This window comes from Pteropus alecto, unplaced genomic scaffold (genome assembly GCF_000325575.1).
Source record: "Pteropus alecto unplaced genomic scaffold, ASM32557v1 scaffold7, whole genome shotgun sequence".
In the NCBI taxonomy this organism is placed as follows: Eukaryota; Metazoa; Chordata; class Mammalia; order Chiroptera; family Pteropodidae; genus Pteropus; species Pteropus alecto.
This window is the reverse complement of record NW_006494614.1, coordinates 48248503-48264300: the sequence shown is the minus strand read 5'-3', so window position 1 is coordinate 48264300 and position 15798 is coordinate 48248503. Positions and strand designations below refer to the sequence as shown.

At 39.1% G+C, this 15798-nt stretch overlaps 1 protein-coding gene and 1 pseudogene across 1 annotated transcript in view; one reads left to right on the top strand and one right to left on the bottom strand.

Moving 5' to 3' along the window:
* Window positions 1-5023: 5023 nt before the first annotated feature.
* On the bottom strand, window positions 5024-5380 carry LOC102885566 (annotated as a pseudogene).
* A 5327-nt stretch (window positions 5381-10707) lies between these two features.
* Window positions 10708-15798, top strand: part of GDPD4 (glycerophosphodiester phosphodiesterase domain containing 4) — a 101539-nt gene continuing 96448 nt past the window's right edge. The window contains exons 1-2 of the mRNA XM_015600276.1: window positions 10708-10821; window positions 13390-13493. Of these exons, the coding sequence (XP_015455762.1) occupies window positions 10708-10821; window positions 13390-13493 (218 nt within the window). The remainder of the gene's footprint in view (window positions 10822-13389; window positions 13494-15798) is intronic.

Below are 15798 nucleotides of genomic sequence, written 5' to 3'. Positions count from 1 at the left end.
AAGGACTCATAGGACTCAATAACAACAACAAAAAAACCCAAATGATCCAATCAAAAAATGGGCAGAGGACCTGAACAGACACTTCTCCCTAGAGGACATATGAATGGCCAACAAATATTTAAAAAGATGCTCAACATCGCTAACTATTAAAGAAATGCAAATCAAAACCACAATGAGATACCATCTCATACCTGTTAGAACAGCTATCATCAGCCGGTCAAGTAATAACAAATGTTAGAGAAGATGTGGAGAAAAGGAACCCTCATGCACTGCTGGTGGGACTGCAAATTGGTACAGCCACTATGGAAAACAGTATGGAGGTTCCTCAAAAAACTAAAGAATTGATCTACCATATGATCTCGCAATCCTTCTCTACTGGGTATTTACCTATAGAAGAAAACATAGGAACTAAACTCAAGGACCTTGGACTTAAAGAGGATTTTATGAATTTGACCTCAAAGGCAAGGGAAGAAAAAGTTAAAATAAATGAATGAGACTACATCAAACTAAAATCTTCTGCTCAGCAAAAGAACTCATTGACAAGGTAAAGAGAGATCCATCCAAATGGGAAAATATATTTGCAAGCAACACCTCCAATAAGCGCCTAATAACCAAATTATAGAAAGAATTCATACAAGTCAATAACAACAACAAAAAAAACCAAATGATCCAATTAAAAAATAGGCAGAGGATCTGAACAGACACTTCTCCCCAGAGGACATACAAATGGCCAACAAATATATGAAAAGATGTTTAACATTGCTAGCTACTAGGGAAATGCAAATCAAAACCACAATGAGATACCATCTCACACCTGTTAGAATAGCTATAATCGACAGGACAAGTAATAACAAATGTCGGAGAGGATGTGGAGAAAAAGGGACCCTCATATACTGCTGGTGGGACTGCAAATTGGTACAGCCACTATGGAAAGCAGTATAGAGGTTCCTCGAAAAAACTAAGAATTGATCTACCATATGATCTAGCAATCCCTCTACTGGGTATTTACCCCAAAGACTTGAAAAGATATATCCGAAAAGATATTTACAGACTGATGTTCATAGCAGCATTATTCATGGTGGCCAGGACATGGAGGCAACCGAAGTGTCCTACGATAGATGACTGGCTATAGAAGCTGTGGTACATATATACAATGGAATATTACTCAGCCATAATAAGTGATGAAATACTGCCATTTGCGACAACGTGGATGGACCTGGAGATAATCATGCTAAGCAAAATAAGCCAGATAGGAAAAGTTGAAAATCACACGGTATCACTTATATGTGGGATATAAACCTAAAAGCAACAAATGAACAGGAGAAACAAACAGAGACTCATGGACATGGACAATAGACTAGTGGTTACCAGAGTGTGATGGGGAGGGGCATCGGGGAGGCAGATGAAGTACAGGGGGTCAAATATGTGGTGGCAGAAAGTTTCAATATGAGTGGGGCTGAAGAAGAGTAGGGAAAAGGAATACACAATGTTCATTTACTGTTAAAATGTAGAACTGAAACTTATTGGATTTCACTAACCAGTGTCACCATAAAGATAAATTTAAAAGAAAAGAAAAGAAAAAAAAGATAAAAAATAATTTAATTTGATGAATAATGAGTCTACAAAACTGAGTCAGTTCTGTTGAGACAAGAAAGCTGGGGGGAAAAAATCTTTCCCAGAGATCAATGGCAATCTGTGGTTTATTAATTATGTCACATCATGGGCCCAAGTCTACTTTCATTACTGATTTTTAAAAGGTGACTTTGAAGCCTCAAATATAGATTAATTGAATACTTATAGTCTTTGAAATAAAACAGTTATAAGTAAACCTATTTGATAAGCTCTTTGGTACTCTGTTTGTATTCTGTTTTACATGCTTTAGTTTTGTTTTTCTTGCCTCTGCTTTAACACAAGGAGTGATAGGATCAGGCCTGTATTTGCAGAACATGGAACCAATCTCCAGAAGTTGTTTCATTCTTGTTGATAAGTGAAAAAGAAAAGGTCCCTAACGAAGAAGTCAGTATGAAGTTTCAGAAAATCTTCATTATCATAAAAGATTGCTTAATCTCTTGAATGCCACCTAATCTCAGTGGGTGCCAACCAGTTTCGTATTGCTACATCAATACTGGGAGCAAGATATGAATTAGATATGGCCTCACCCTCAAATAGATTATGATTAGAGGGGGGAAGCAGAAATTAAAACCTCAGCAAGATAAAATAGGTAATTATAATCAATGTGGCTAATACAGTAGTAAGAGGTTTATTCGGAGGGACATAGAAGACAGAAGAGGAGGTACTTAACCCAGTCCGGTGGTGAGGAATAGGTCAGCGGTGATGACCCCCCCCCCGCCCCCCCACCAAAATCTCCTGTGCCACGTCTTATACCAACAAAAGGATTTAGCCAGGTAAAATTTGGGGACGGGAAGCGGGTAAGAGTGACAGTAGGGACAACATTAATAAAGGTACATAATGGTGTAGGAGAACTGTACAACAGGTTCAGTTTTGCTGGAGTTTCAATATGAGTGGGGCTCAAAGAAAGTATGGGAAGATGAAGCTGGAGAGAAAGGCAAGATCTAACCTAAGGAGCTTAAACTTTCACCTTAAGCATGAATTTTAAACATGGCCAGATACGCATTTTAAAAAATCAGTAGCTGCTCTTCAAATGGTTGATTTGGGAAAGGTAAACTGGAAGTAATGAGATTCTTTGAGAGTCTACTGTAGTAACTACCTGAACCCTTACCATAGAGTACTAGGCAGTTGGTACCCACTGAGATGAAGGGGCCTAGTAGGCATTAAAATGCAACAGGAGAATGACAAAAAAATGGATAGAAATGGATGGGAGTATTGTAATAAGCAGAGTTTGGTCGGGAGTGGGATGGGAGTGTTGCAAAGGAAGGGAGGAATCGAGAATGAGGCATTGGTTTCCGATCTTACCATTTAGTGATTTGGAGCTACAGGAGACAGAGCAGATTTGAAGGGAAAGGTAATTAATCCAGGTTAGGGTTTACTGATTTGGAGTGTCTATAGCAGGACGTTCAGATGAAGATGATCCATAGCTAGCTGGATATAAAGGTCAAGAGCTCAGAACTGAGGCCAGAGCTAGAGAAATAGCCAGAAGAATCAAAGACTAAAAGCAAAGAAACAAAGCTGAAATAGGCTCATTGTTTGAAGCAGAGTAGGAAAAAAAAATTTTTCTAGAAAAAATAGCAAAAAAAATGAGGCAATCTGTGAATAACAGGGCTACAAAAAATGCTTATACCTGAACTGAATGATTAACAGGAATGAAGTTTATACTTCAGTTACTTTTATAAGAACCAACACAGAACACAGCAGAGAACACACCTTTAAAGGCACATTTCAAACGCGATGCTGAGAGCTAAGGTTGGGGGAGGGCCTTAAATTCAGCCACGCCCCGACCACGCCCACTCACCGCGCGGCCTCTGCTCCTCAGTGGGTCAGGCCTCCATCTTGGGAGACGGTGGTCGGCTCCGGCACGAGACTAAGGTTGGGTTTGGGCGGTGCAGTCACAGCAGAGAACACACCTTTAAAGGCACATTTCAAACGCGATGCTGAGAGCTAAGGTTGGGGGAGGGCCTTAAATTCAGCCACGCCCCGACCACGCCCACTCACCGCGCGGCCTCTGCTCCTCAGTGGGTCAGGCCTCCATCTTGGGAGACGGTGACCCGCTCCGGCACGAGACTAAGATTGGGTTTGGACGGTGCAGTCACCGTAAGTAATGTGTGCAGCTCTGCTCTTCCCACGTAAGCATCTTCCGAAATAGAAACTACATTGATAGTATCAAGTTGGCCGCCAAACCTGAGGCCCTTGGACCCAATCAGCTCACTAGGGCGGGTGAACCTTGAGCTGCCATTTTCCGCATGGCCGATGGGATGAAACGGAGACCAAAGGGCTTCCACCTGAGCCCGTCCACTTGGGAGCAAAGTCCCCAAGCCCCGCAGACATGGGCGGGCCAGGGACTCTGCTGGGCGTCCGGGGCTGGCCTGCGGTTGGCTTATTGGAAGTCCCGGTGTGAGCGAAGGGCTCCGCTCCTTTGTTTCTCCTGTCTCGAGGGTCACAGCCCAAAGCTGTGTGTTATTCAACGTCTGAAAATAGTTGTTTCATGTGTTTTGTCCAGTTTTCTAGTTATTTATGGCGGGAGGCCACATCTTGTTCTAGTTTCTCCATCCCGACAGGCAAGCCCTGGTTTGTGACTCCAGCAGCTGGGTGAACCAGTGGTGCCCTTTACCAAGACGGGATAGACTTAAGGAGGAATAGGTGGTGGAGGGAGAATGAAGGATTCAGTTTTAGACATATTGAACTTGAGATGCCTGCGAGAAGCAAGTGGGTATATGGGTTTGGAAATCAGAGAAGAGGTCTGGAAGGGAAAGTGTGTTTATTGATTTCCCCCTAAATATTATGGAAATTTCCATGTGGACTTGGCTACCCTGGCTGGTAGACTCAAAGTTAATAGGAACTGTAGATATGTGGAAAGTGGTTCTGGTAATGATTCTGGTAATGATTCCTTTATTCAGTTTTCAAGAGTTTACCAACCTCCTAGGCATAGAGCATTTGTTCAGAACGCCTTCTGTAATCCAATAATTGTAACATACATAGCAAGTTCTGTAGTTTCATCATAGTTTAATTATCAACCAATTCAAACTTTTCTCATTTACATTGTGATCATTTTCCTTTAACATTTTTTTGGGGGGGTGGGGCAGGGGCGGAAGGGAAATGATTCCTGTGTGTTTGTTAAAGAGAGAAAGAGACTACACCTGGTAACCAGAGGGTGAGGTACTGATCAGAAGGTTTGGATGAGCTCAGGCTCTGAGGATTCAAGGGCAGACTGATGGCCTGGGAGGGGCCAAGGAGACCAGGTCTTGGCAGCAGCTGAGGAGGTAGGTGCCTTAGGGTGAGGTTTCAGGCCCTGGGATGACAGGCTAGTTTTACAGGGGATACAGGATAGGTTGGGCTGGCCTGGCCTGGGGTCTCCCTGAGGCCACCCTGCCTTGTCTACCTAGATCATCTAGTGGTCCTGATCCTGTTTGTTGCGTTTTATGCTGCCTACCTCATTGACTTCTCTTCTCCATCGGGTGACTCACTGTAGTCATTCATCTTGTCCATGTCTTGCATGTCCTCATCATCCTCTGGGTTCTCCTCACTATCCTCATCACCATCTTCATCCTTCTCTTGTCATCATAGTGCTCTGAAGCCAGCTTGTCAGTAGATACCAAGTTATTGTCTTTCTCTGCGATACTCTTGAGCCAGGCCTGATGCTGCTGCTGTTGCTGCAGCTCTGTCTCTTCTACACAGGAACAATCTAGATTAAACCCAGTGTTGCAGTCACGTGGGGGAAGAGTGACGGGAACAAGGTGGACGACATGTGCTTAGATGTTCTGGGAGGCAGCAGCTACAAGTGACCTGGAAGCCATCCTATGGGTTTTTAAAAATATGATGTTTAGGTGTGGAGATTGCTAAAAAAAATAAGCAGTCCATCTTTTGGATATTTATCTGAAGAAATCCAAAACACTAATTTAAAAAGATTTATGCATCCCTATGTTTATTGAAACATTATTTAAAATAGCTAAGATATGGACACTACCTAAGTGTCCATTGATTGACAGTTGGAGAAAGAAGATGTGGTGCAGATAAGCGGTGAAATACTACTTGGCCATTAAAAAAATGAGATCTTACCATTTGTGACAACATTGATGGACCTAGAGTTTATTATGCTAAGTTAAATAGGTCAGAGACAGCTATCATATGATTTCACTTATATGTGGAATCTAAAGAACAAAATAAATAAAACAGAAACAGACTCATAGATACAGGGAACAAATTGATAGTTGCCAGGTGGGAGGGGGCTGGGAGGCTGGGTTAAAAACATGAAAGGATGAAGTACAAATTGACAGTTCTAAAATAGTCATGGGATGTAAAGTACAGCATAGGGAATATAGTCAGTAATATGTAATAACTATATGGTGCCAGGTGGATACTAGACTTATCAGGGGGATCACTGCATAAGGCTTATAAATACATAACCATTACGCTGTACATTTGAAACTAACATATTGAATATAAAGTGTAATTGCAAAATAAAAATGAAATATGGTTTTTAATTTCCAAATGTAGAATTTTCTAGTTATCTTTTTCTTATGGACTTCTGGTGCAATCGCAATGTAGTGGAAAATATACTCTGAAGTTGTATTTTCTTAGAGGTTTATTAAAACCAGTTTTGTGGCTCAGTACATGATCATTTTTGAAAAGTGTACATTCTGCAGTCACTGAGTAGTGTTTTATAAATGTTAATTAGACTAGTTTGTTAATGAAGTTGTTAAAATCTTTTATATCTTCACAGACTTTTTTGTCTGCTTATTATATCCTTATCGAGAGACGTGTGCTGACACTTCCACCCTGATTGTGGATTTTCTCCCACAGAGGCTATGTGATTGGGTGCCTATAAATTGAAAATTCTTTTTGTATAAATTATTTTTAATCATTATGGAATGTCTTTGTTTTTACCAATGCTTTTTGCCTCAAGTTTTTTTGATCTACAAGTAATTATAGTGTGGTATGGCCTCAATTCTCACTCTTCCTTTAGTTATACCCTTTATGTTCACACTCTTTGCCATGTAACTACAGTCCTCTCTTACCATGAGTTGACCTGCTTTACTTTTGACTTTGACTTCAAGACAGCCCTTAAAGCAGAGGCTTGAAATAGGCTTGCACGTGGGAACTTGTTTTCTTGGACAGCTTCCATCTCCATGAGAATATACTCAGGCTAACCTGGTTGAGTGACACATGGAGCAGTGCTTGGTCACCCCAGTCATATTAGCTGAGACCAGTCTAGCTCAGCATAACAGATAACTGTTCTACTCAGATGTGTGAGCAGTAAACACATATTGTCATATGTGACTGAGGCTTTGTCTTTGCTTGGTACTTGGCATTATCCTGGTAATGCAACACTGATACATACCATAAGCAACGCATATCTCTTTCTGTTCTTCTACCTGCTATCTTAACAAACCAACTTCTTGTAGGAGGGTGTGGTTGGGATTTTGTCATTTTAATCTAGTTAGACAATGTTTTTTTTTAATGGAGCACTTAGTTCATTTAAATTGAAAGAGATTACTGCTAGTTCATTATTAGGTGTGAATCTGGCATTTACTGTTTGCTTTCTTTTTGTTCTGTTCTGTGTTCCTTTTTTACTTCTTTCTTGCTTTCTTTTGAATTGAGTAATATTTATGATTTTATTTTATCTCTTTCGTTGGCTTATTATGTACATACACTTTTTCTCAGAGGTTACTTTGCAGTTTATATTATACATCTTTAACTTATCAGAGTTTACCTTCTAGTAATTTAATACCAGTTCACATAGAGTATGTGTACTATACAACAGTACCATTAATGTCTCTGCTCCTGGCCTTTAAACTATTGTTGTGATACATTTTACGTCTACAATTGTTATAAGCTTCAATGTTCATTATTGTTTTTGTTTCAGTCCGTTATCTTCTGAAGTGAATTTATAAATAAGAAAATCATTATTTTATGTCCACTCATATATTGAATATTTCCAGTGTATCTCACTTTTTATTTGGTTATTGGTTATTTTCTTAATTTATTTATTTATTTTTATGATGACATTGGTTAGCGAAATCCAATAAGTTTTATCTGTACATTTTAACAGTAAGGCATATATATATTTATACTGTGTGTTCACTTCCCACAGTTAGATTTCTTTCTGTCACCATATTTGACCCCCTTTACCCTGTCTCCCACCCCCTCCCCTCTGGGTAATTTTTTCTTCATACTGAATGACTCTCTTTAATATTTTTTGTAATATAAGTCACCTGGTGATTAGATTCTTCACAAGCATGCACTGATTAGTGTTAAGTTGGAGAGTCAAGGGGAGACACAGGGAGGAACATTTACCTCTTCAGACTCACATTTCTGTCTGCTCAGTTCAGGGATACTGCCAGGCTCCACTTGGCTTCTCACTCTCAATGTTCCATCCTGGAAACTATACAGATTGTAAATGGGACGTTCATAATACTCACTTCCTTTATTTCCTCTCAAAAATTTCTGTCCTTCACTGAATATTGTCCACTGTCTGACTGTTGTGTTATATTTTCCACAGTTGTTTTTAGTCACTTAAGGTGGAAGGGTAACTTCAGTCCCTGTTACTCCATTTTGGTCAGAAGTATACATTCAGACTATGCACTCTTAACTGCAATGCTAGAGTGCCTTTCACATACACACACAAAAAGTAGAGCACAACAAAAAGTTTTCAAGGGCCGAGACTACTGCCTGGGATCAGGTCTTTTAAGACTGTTTATGTTTGTTTGTTTTTAGTTTATTTTTCCTCCACCAATTCCATACAAGCTCTGAAAGATCCTATGTACGAAAACATCAATCTCCTATCATAGTGGGTTGAGAATATGCAGTAATGATGCTCAGTGTTCCTCAATATCTAGTAAGAAAACCCCTATCTGTCAGTGAAACATTACGTTCGCCTTCTGTAAATGTCCTTAAAGTAAGGCAGAACACCCTTCTTCATTCCTTCCTCCTTCCTGCTAGTTGGAATTTGGAGTGATAGATATAGTTTAAGAGCCATTTTAGACCCTAAGGAGGAAGCCCTGTGCTGCAGTGGAACAAGATGGAAGATGTGTGGGTTTTTAATGACATTGTGAAGCCACACATCACATAATTTTTCTTTCTAACTTTGTCATTTTATTTTTTTGTCGGTAAAAGAAACATTATTTCAGCCATTGCTATTTGGAATATTCTATCATTCTTAATTGAAACTAACCACCAATTTTATATGGGAGAGGAAAGTAGGGGAAAGGGCAGGCAGCTGCATGTAGGTCACTTATTAATCAAGGGTTGTATTTTTCACATACCTCATCCATGTCTCTAAGTTCTCAAGCTATTTTGAAAGCATATTACAGTTTAAAGGCACATTTGTATATATTATGTAATGCTTTCAGCATCTATTAATTGGCTAGGACAGAGAACATGGTTCCATTTTAGAGAGGAGAAAAACTAAACCTTGAATGGGGCAATGACAGCAATAAACACTCAACAGGTTAGTGAGAAAGGTAGGATGAAGCTCTAGTCTTCTGCACCAAATCCAGTAGCATTATGCTAGATTATAAACTTTTTTAATCCATTTATTTTTTCATGGAATTTTCAGTAGAATGGTGAGGTAGGAAACATTTAAAGGAACTACTAGATCCTGATTTGTTTTATTTGTCATTCCAGCAAAAGAGTCTGTTATGCTTAAGAAGGTCAACAGGATTCAGGCTAAGAGCGAGAAGAGAAGTCGGAAAAAACATAAACCATGGATTGTACATGTCTTCAACCACCAGTGCTGTGTCACCTACATTACTGGCTTATACAGCTGCCAGTGGGAGATCAAACAGGAGGAAAAATCTAGACGTGGACTCTGCTGCTGCTCCTGGGTACAGAGAGATGGGAAGGAGCTGGATCACACTTTCTGAGATATGGGGAACGCGGGCTGGTCCTTGCCTCCATGAGGGCTCGTTAGAGTCTCCAGGACTGGGCATGCTAGAGCTCTAGCTCTCCCATGAAAGGGCTGCCACGATTCTGGAGCCAGAGTTAACCTTACCAAAACTTGTGCTTGTTTTCTTCGATTACTTTCACTTTTATTCTTCACTTCTTCGTTTCCTTACTACCTCTTTTATATCATTTACTTATTTATTCATTCACTTTTGCTTTTATTCATTTAGTGAACCTTGAAGAAAAAGTGAGGTTCAGGTACAATTAGATGTTTTTGGCTAGGGATTACAGGAAATCCTGAATCTTTAATTCTCTCCTCATTGTGAATTTCCCAAAGGAGCTATGCTTATGAGAAAAAAAACAAAAACAAAAAACAAAACAGCAAGTGGGAAACAAGGCGCCCTTTTATTATTGGTCAGGCTAATGCCTGATTTTCCCTTATAAGGCTGAGTGGTGACATGTGGCCTAGCCTCACTGAGGGCCTCTTTCTTGCTCCAAGCCATATATGCTCCAAGCCGTATATGACCTTCTGGTGGGCTACATAAGAGACTAAATGATGAGCATACTAAGATGAGAAGAGGATGGCCATATCACGTACCTTCACTTACTTGCAAACATGGACCAGCTAGGGTCTGAGATTCTGACTTTGGATCGCTAATTTTTTATGTCTGAGATGGGGAGCACCAGGAGAGGGGTGGAAATGGGAGGCCTCCCTTGATTAGGCAGAAGTATTTTTCCTGTCCCCCATAGCTTTACTGCCCAGATATTTGGCTTCTATGTTAGTGACGGGGGATAACAGAAGTGCCTCAGGCATGTTTACTGCTCTCAAAGAATTCACAGTCTACTGAAGAAAAGACTATGCATACTATGTCAATATAATGAGAGAAGTGCTATGATTGTGTGTGTATGTGTGCGCATACCCATGTGTCAAGGGAGGGGCTGAAAATAACTTTGTTTAGAAGAGGAAAGGTGATTAAGAATTATGCAGATAAAGAATAGGGGATGGCATACGTTGGTATTGGAGGAGTCAAAGAGCAATCATGTGAGGTTCATTTTAGGTTGAGCAGGGGATATGAATGGAGAAGTGATGGGAAATGAAGCCAGAAAGGGAGATGGGACAGATGTGTGGTTTTTAGAACTTGACCTCTGCCATGTAAAGAATAAACAGTCCCTGATGATTTTTTGCCAATGATGTTGCCTGAGCTATGTTTTGGAATGATTATTGTGGAGGATGCGTTGGAAGGAACAGAACTAAAGAAGGGAGATGTCTGTGCCTTCAAAGAGAAAGCAGTGGCAGTATTCAAGGTAGGAGATGTTGGTGGCCTGGATTAGAGTAGTGATGGTAAAGATTGAGAAGAGTGAATTCAACATATATTTATTACTTAGGGATGAGGTCACAAGTCACATGAGAGCTATAAAGAAGAGCATAGAGGGAAAGATAAAGGGAGGCTTCATGCGAATGATAGCATTCAGGGCAGGGTGGTATAATGTAATCCTTGGACCAGGGCCCGGGAGTATGTTGGGGTCCTAATTTCAAATCTGCCCATGAGCTGGTTATGTGATAATTCTCAAGGCCCCCTTCCTGCTCAGGGGAAGGAGAATAGCATATAGCCTAAGAGCTAAGGTCATGAGTTCTGGGGAAAGACTGCCTGGGTTCAACTTATGACTTCACCACTAATTATCTCCAAATTAGAGCTTTAACAGTGGGACCTAAGGCAGGTTAATTAACATCCAGGTGCTTTAGATTCCTCGGAATAATGGAGGTGATAACAATAATATCCACCAATAGCATTTGTTGTGAGGCTAGAAGAGGTGATATGTGGAAAACAGAATTGGGCCCTGCACACAATTAGCACTCAGCAAATGTTAGCCATTATTATTACTGTTTTTGGAGTCACTGACTTGTGGAAGTTATCTTCCATATATAGAAGTGATGGTGCCGGGGATTCTGGATAGAGGGTAAAAGGTGGTCAAAAGTCTAGAGATAGAGAAGCACAGGTGTGTGTTTAGGGAAAATGAATTTCCAATGTTGAATTTAGTGACATATAAGGTAATAAATAGTGGTGAGGTTGGAAAGGAATATTTTAATTAAATTATGAAGCATATTTATGTCAGGCTAAAGTATTTGAACTTTTATTGTGTAAACAGTAGGGAACCTTTGAAAAATTTGAGCAAGAGTGGCAACCCTAAGAATCCAAATAAGGAAATGGTTTTATTCAACAAAAACAATTTTGTTGAATACTTACTATATGCTACAGTGAGTAGTACAACTAAGGCCTCTGGTCCTCCTGCATTTTACGCCCTAGTGGGATGAGTTAGGTAATAAACAGTAATTGAAGAAAGATGATTTCAGATAGTGATAAGAGCTTTGAAGGTAATAAATAGAAAAATGTGTGAGAACCTGGGATGGGAGAGTGGTTAGAGAAGATCTCTTTGAACAAGGGTAATGTCATCTGTTTCCTAAATGAAGAGGTAGAGCCAGTCATGTGTATATCTGGGGGCAGAATATTCCAGGCAGAAGAACCAGGAAGTACATAGCTCTTGTGATGGGAACAAATTAGGCTATGCTCTAGAAACAGGCCAATGTGGCTGGAGTTCAGGAATGTAGTCAGTATGCAGAATGGGATGAGGTCAAGGGTGGGCCCAGGGTTGATCACATAAGACCTTGTGGGCCATGCCAGGCAGCTTGGATAATATTCTAGGATAATAGGAAGCTCTGGGAGCATTTTGAGCAGTGGAGAGGCATTATTTGACACATGTTTTTTAAAGTCTACCCATGATTTATGTAGAAAATAAAGACCTGAGTTAAATCCTGTGCTCTTCATCATTCTACACTCAGAAGTGGTAGTTTAGTGCCTTGATGCCTGTCTCTCATCTTTTTGGAATATGCATTCTACGTGTTACATTTTATATCCTCATTCTTACTGTTCAAAATAATCCCATGATTTAGGTAGGGCAGGGATTATTCTTTCTACTTTTAATAGATTTTTAAAATCAGTGTCCCTAAGAGACAAATTTTTTATTTATGCTATAGAGAAGTGTTAGGATTATAACTCAGCAACCAAAGCTCGATATTGCTGGGAAGAGTTTGGCACCTCTGGCATGGCTGGTTTGTGACATGGTTTTCAGTGTTAGGGGCTTACCTTCAAGGCTCAGTTTGAACACCTCCTCAATGACATCGTCCATCCTGGCTTTGGGCTCACAGATCTGGGCAGTACCCTTGCCACTTCTTGTCTGTGTGACCTTGAGTGAATTACTTTACCTCTCTGAGCTTTAGTTCTTTTGCCTGCAGAATGAGGTTAACAATACCTAACATACATGGCTATAGTGAGAAATAAAGCAAATAAAAGCTTTTGAAGTCTCTAGCATTTTTATTGGCACAAAATAGCTACTAAAAAAAGGTTTATTCTCTAACCCACTTACTGTGCCCCCTCCCAAAAATTTGGGTAGATAAATGACTAAATGAATTGATGAACAAAGAATAAATGTATTACTCAATGAATGAGTCACCAAACATTTGGTAGAAGGAGAGGTGGATGAATTCAACAGATAATTATTGAGAGCCAGCTGCATTTAAGGAACTATGCTAGATATTGGCAATGTAGAGATGTGAACATAGTTTCTTTTCCTCAGAGAAGAAACTGTCACAACAGATATAAATGTATAAACACATAATTGAATTTCAGTTTAATAAATGTTATAATAGACTTATACAAAATTCCATAGGGGTAAAAAGAATGCAGTGGTGACTCCAGCCTGGGTGAGTAATACATGGCTATGTAACTATACAGAATTTTGGCAAATATATACAGATATTGTTGAGGTAACGTGGATAAATGGAGCTAAATTCAACTTCCTTTTTTCTCTTCCCAGAGAGAGCAATTATTTTACCCATTTCTGGTTATTTCATTTTGCATGTCTGTTGTTTTGCTGTTCGTGTGGATAGAAACCTCAAATGAATACTTTGATTTTGACTGGTGAGTTTCACATTTTGTATTTTCATTTGTGAAAGGGCTCTTTAGTCTGATAGCCATCTGGATCCCACCTCTGGTTGAAGAGACCTGGTGACATAAGAAGGAAGGTGGACAAAATTGGGCTTTCCACAGTTGGTGGATGAGAGGCCTCACTGTGGGGTGGGGTAAGGATGCTGAACACTCTCTCATATTACACTTTACCTTCCACCTCTACTGACTCTCACATTTGGACCAAATGTGTGTGCTCAGTGGGAAGTTTTTCTGTGCTTCCAATGTCCCCAGTCCTATTCAGGTGACTCGCTGACACCTCTTTCCTCAGTCTTTTTGTCTGGGTTACTGATGTCTGTACTGGTTGGTGTTCATGGTCTCTATCCATTAACCCTGATGTCTCTGCCTGACCTCTGTCCTCTGCCTCTTTATTCTGTCCTTAGGGGTTTTCCTAGGACTGAATACAGAAATGGGTTTCCCTTCTTAGTATCCTTTCATGGCCAAACTTCTACTCCTGGACTGCTCCCAGCTTTTCTGGTTTCCCTGGCCTGATTGTTGTAAATATTACCCATTATTTGATATTTTGGGGAGAAGAGGGTATATTTGAGCATGAGGCTTTAAAAAAAAAAGGAATATAGTTTATTTTTCCCTTTACAGAAGTAAAATATGGTTATTTTAAATTTAAAAAAATGAAGAAAACTATAGAAAACAAAATTAAAAAAACTAGAAAATATAAAATTTGCTATCCCATAGTAAGTCACTTGTTGGCATCTTTCCCAGGTTTTTCTGTGCTTATTTTTACATTATTATGCTGTATCGTGTGTGTGTGTGTGTGTGTGTGTGTGTGTGTGTGTGTTTGTGTAGTTTTACTTTTCCTTTTAGCCTAAAATAATTACAAGCATTTTGGTGAATTATCGAAACTCTTAATGATCATCATTTAAAATGGTTTTAAAATATTTCATGATACAAAGATGCTATAGTACACTTAGCTACTTTTTATTGTTAGGCATTATGAGTGTTTCCAATTTTCTTGTTTTTATATGATAAGAGAAATCCTTCTATTCTGACTAATATTCTTAGAATATATTCCCATGTGATGTTACTAACTTAGGAGGAATCAAAACTCATAAAATTTATTATGTCTGTTGCTAAAGTACTTTCTCACAAGATCATAGCAATTTTCATTTACAGCAGAGGTATATGTGAAGTTCTATTTTAAGCTGCCATTTATAGCATTAACTATTCTAATTTTGAATAATTTTAATTAATTTTCAAGATGGAATTTAAGATTTTAATACCATCATTAAGTTTCAAAACTTATTTTCTTTTTAATTTTCCTCCTTTATCCATTTATCTTGGGATTTCTAATAAGTTTCCTTATCGGTTAATATGTAATCTTAATGAATCAGCTCTAAATTCGATAGCACTCAACATGCAGAAATGTTTCATTTCTTTATAAAATTTCCCTCAGTTTAAAAAGACTTGTCATTAAGATATAATTGACATATAACATTATTTTAGTTTTGAATGTACAACATCATAATTCGATACTATATGTATTGTAAAATGATCACCACAGTAATTCTAGTTAACAACTATCATTGCTCAGTTACAATTTTTTTTTCTTGCGATGAGAACTTTTAAGATCTACTTTTAACAGCCTTCAAATATATAATATTAATCACTATAGTTGTCATGCTGTAATGAGATGCCTATGACTTATTTCCTTTAAAACTGGAAGTGTGTGCCTTTTTTTCTATCTTCACCCATTTTGCCCTCACCCAGCCTCTGTCTCTTGCAACCACCAATGTGTTTTCTGCTTTTACAAGTTTGATTTTCTTAGATTCTACAGAAGTGAGATCATACAGTATTTGTCTTTCTCTGACCTGTTCACTTAGCATAAAGCCCCCAAGTTCCATTCATGTCGTTGCAAATGGCAGAATTTTCTTTTTTAAGGCTAAATAATATTCCTGTGTGTGTGTGTGTGTGTGTGTGTGTGTGTGTGTGTCTACCACACTTTCTTTATCCATTCATCCATCTCTGGACATTTAGGTTGTTTCCATGTCTGCGCTATTGTAATAATAATGCAGTAAATATCGGGATGCATTTATCTTTTTGACTCAGTATTTTTGTTTCCTTTGGATAAAAACCCAGAAGTGGAATTGCCAGATCAAATGGTAATTCTAGTTTTAATTTTTGGAGGAAACTCCATACTGTTTTCCATAGTGGTTGTACCAATTATAGTCCCACCAATAGTCCACAAGGATTTTGTTTTCTCCACATCTTCACCATCTTTCCTTTCCTTTCCCCTTCCCTTTCC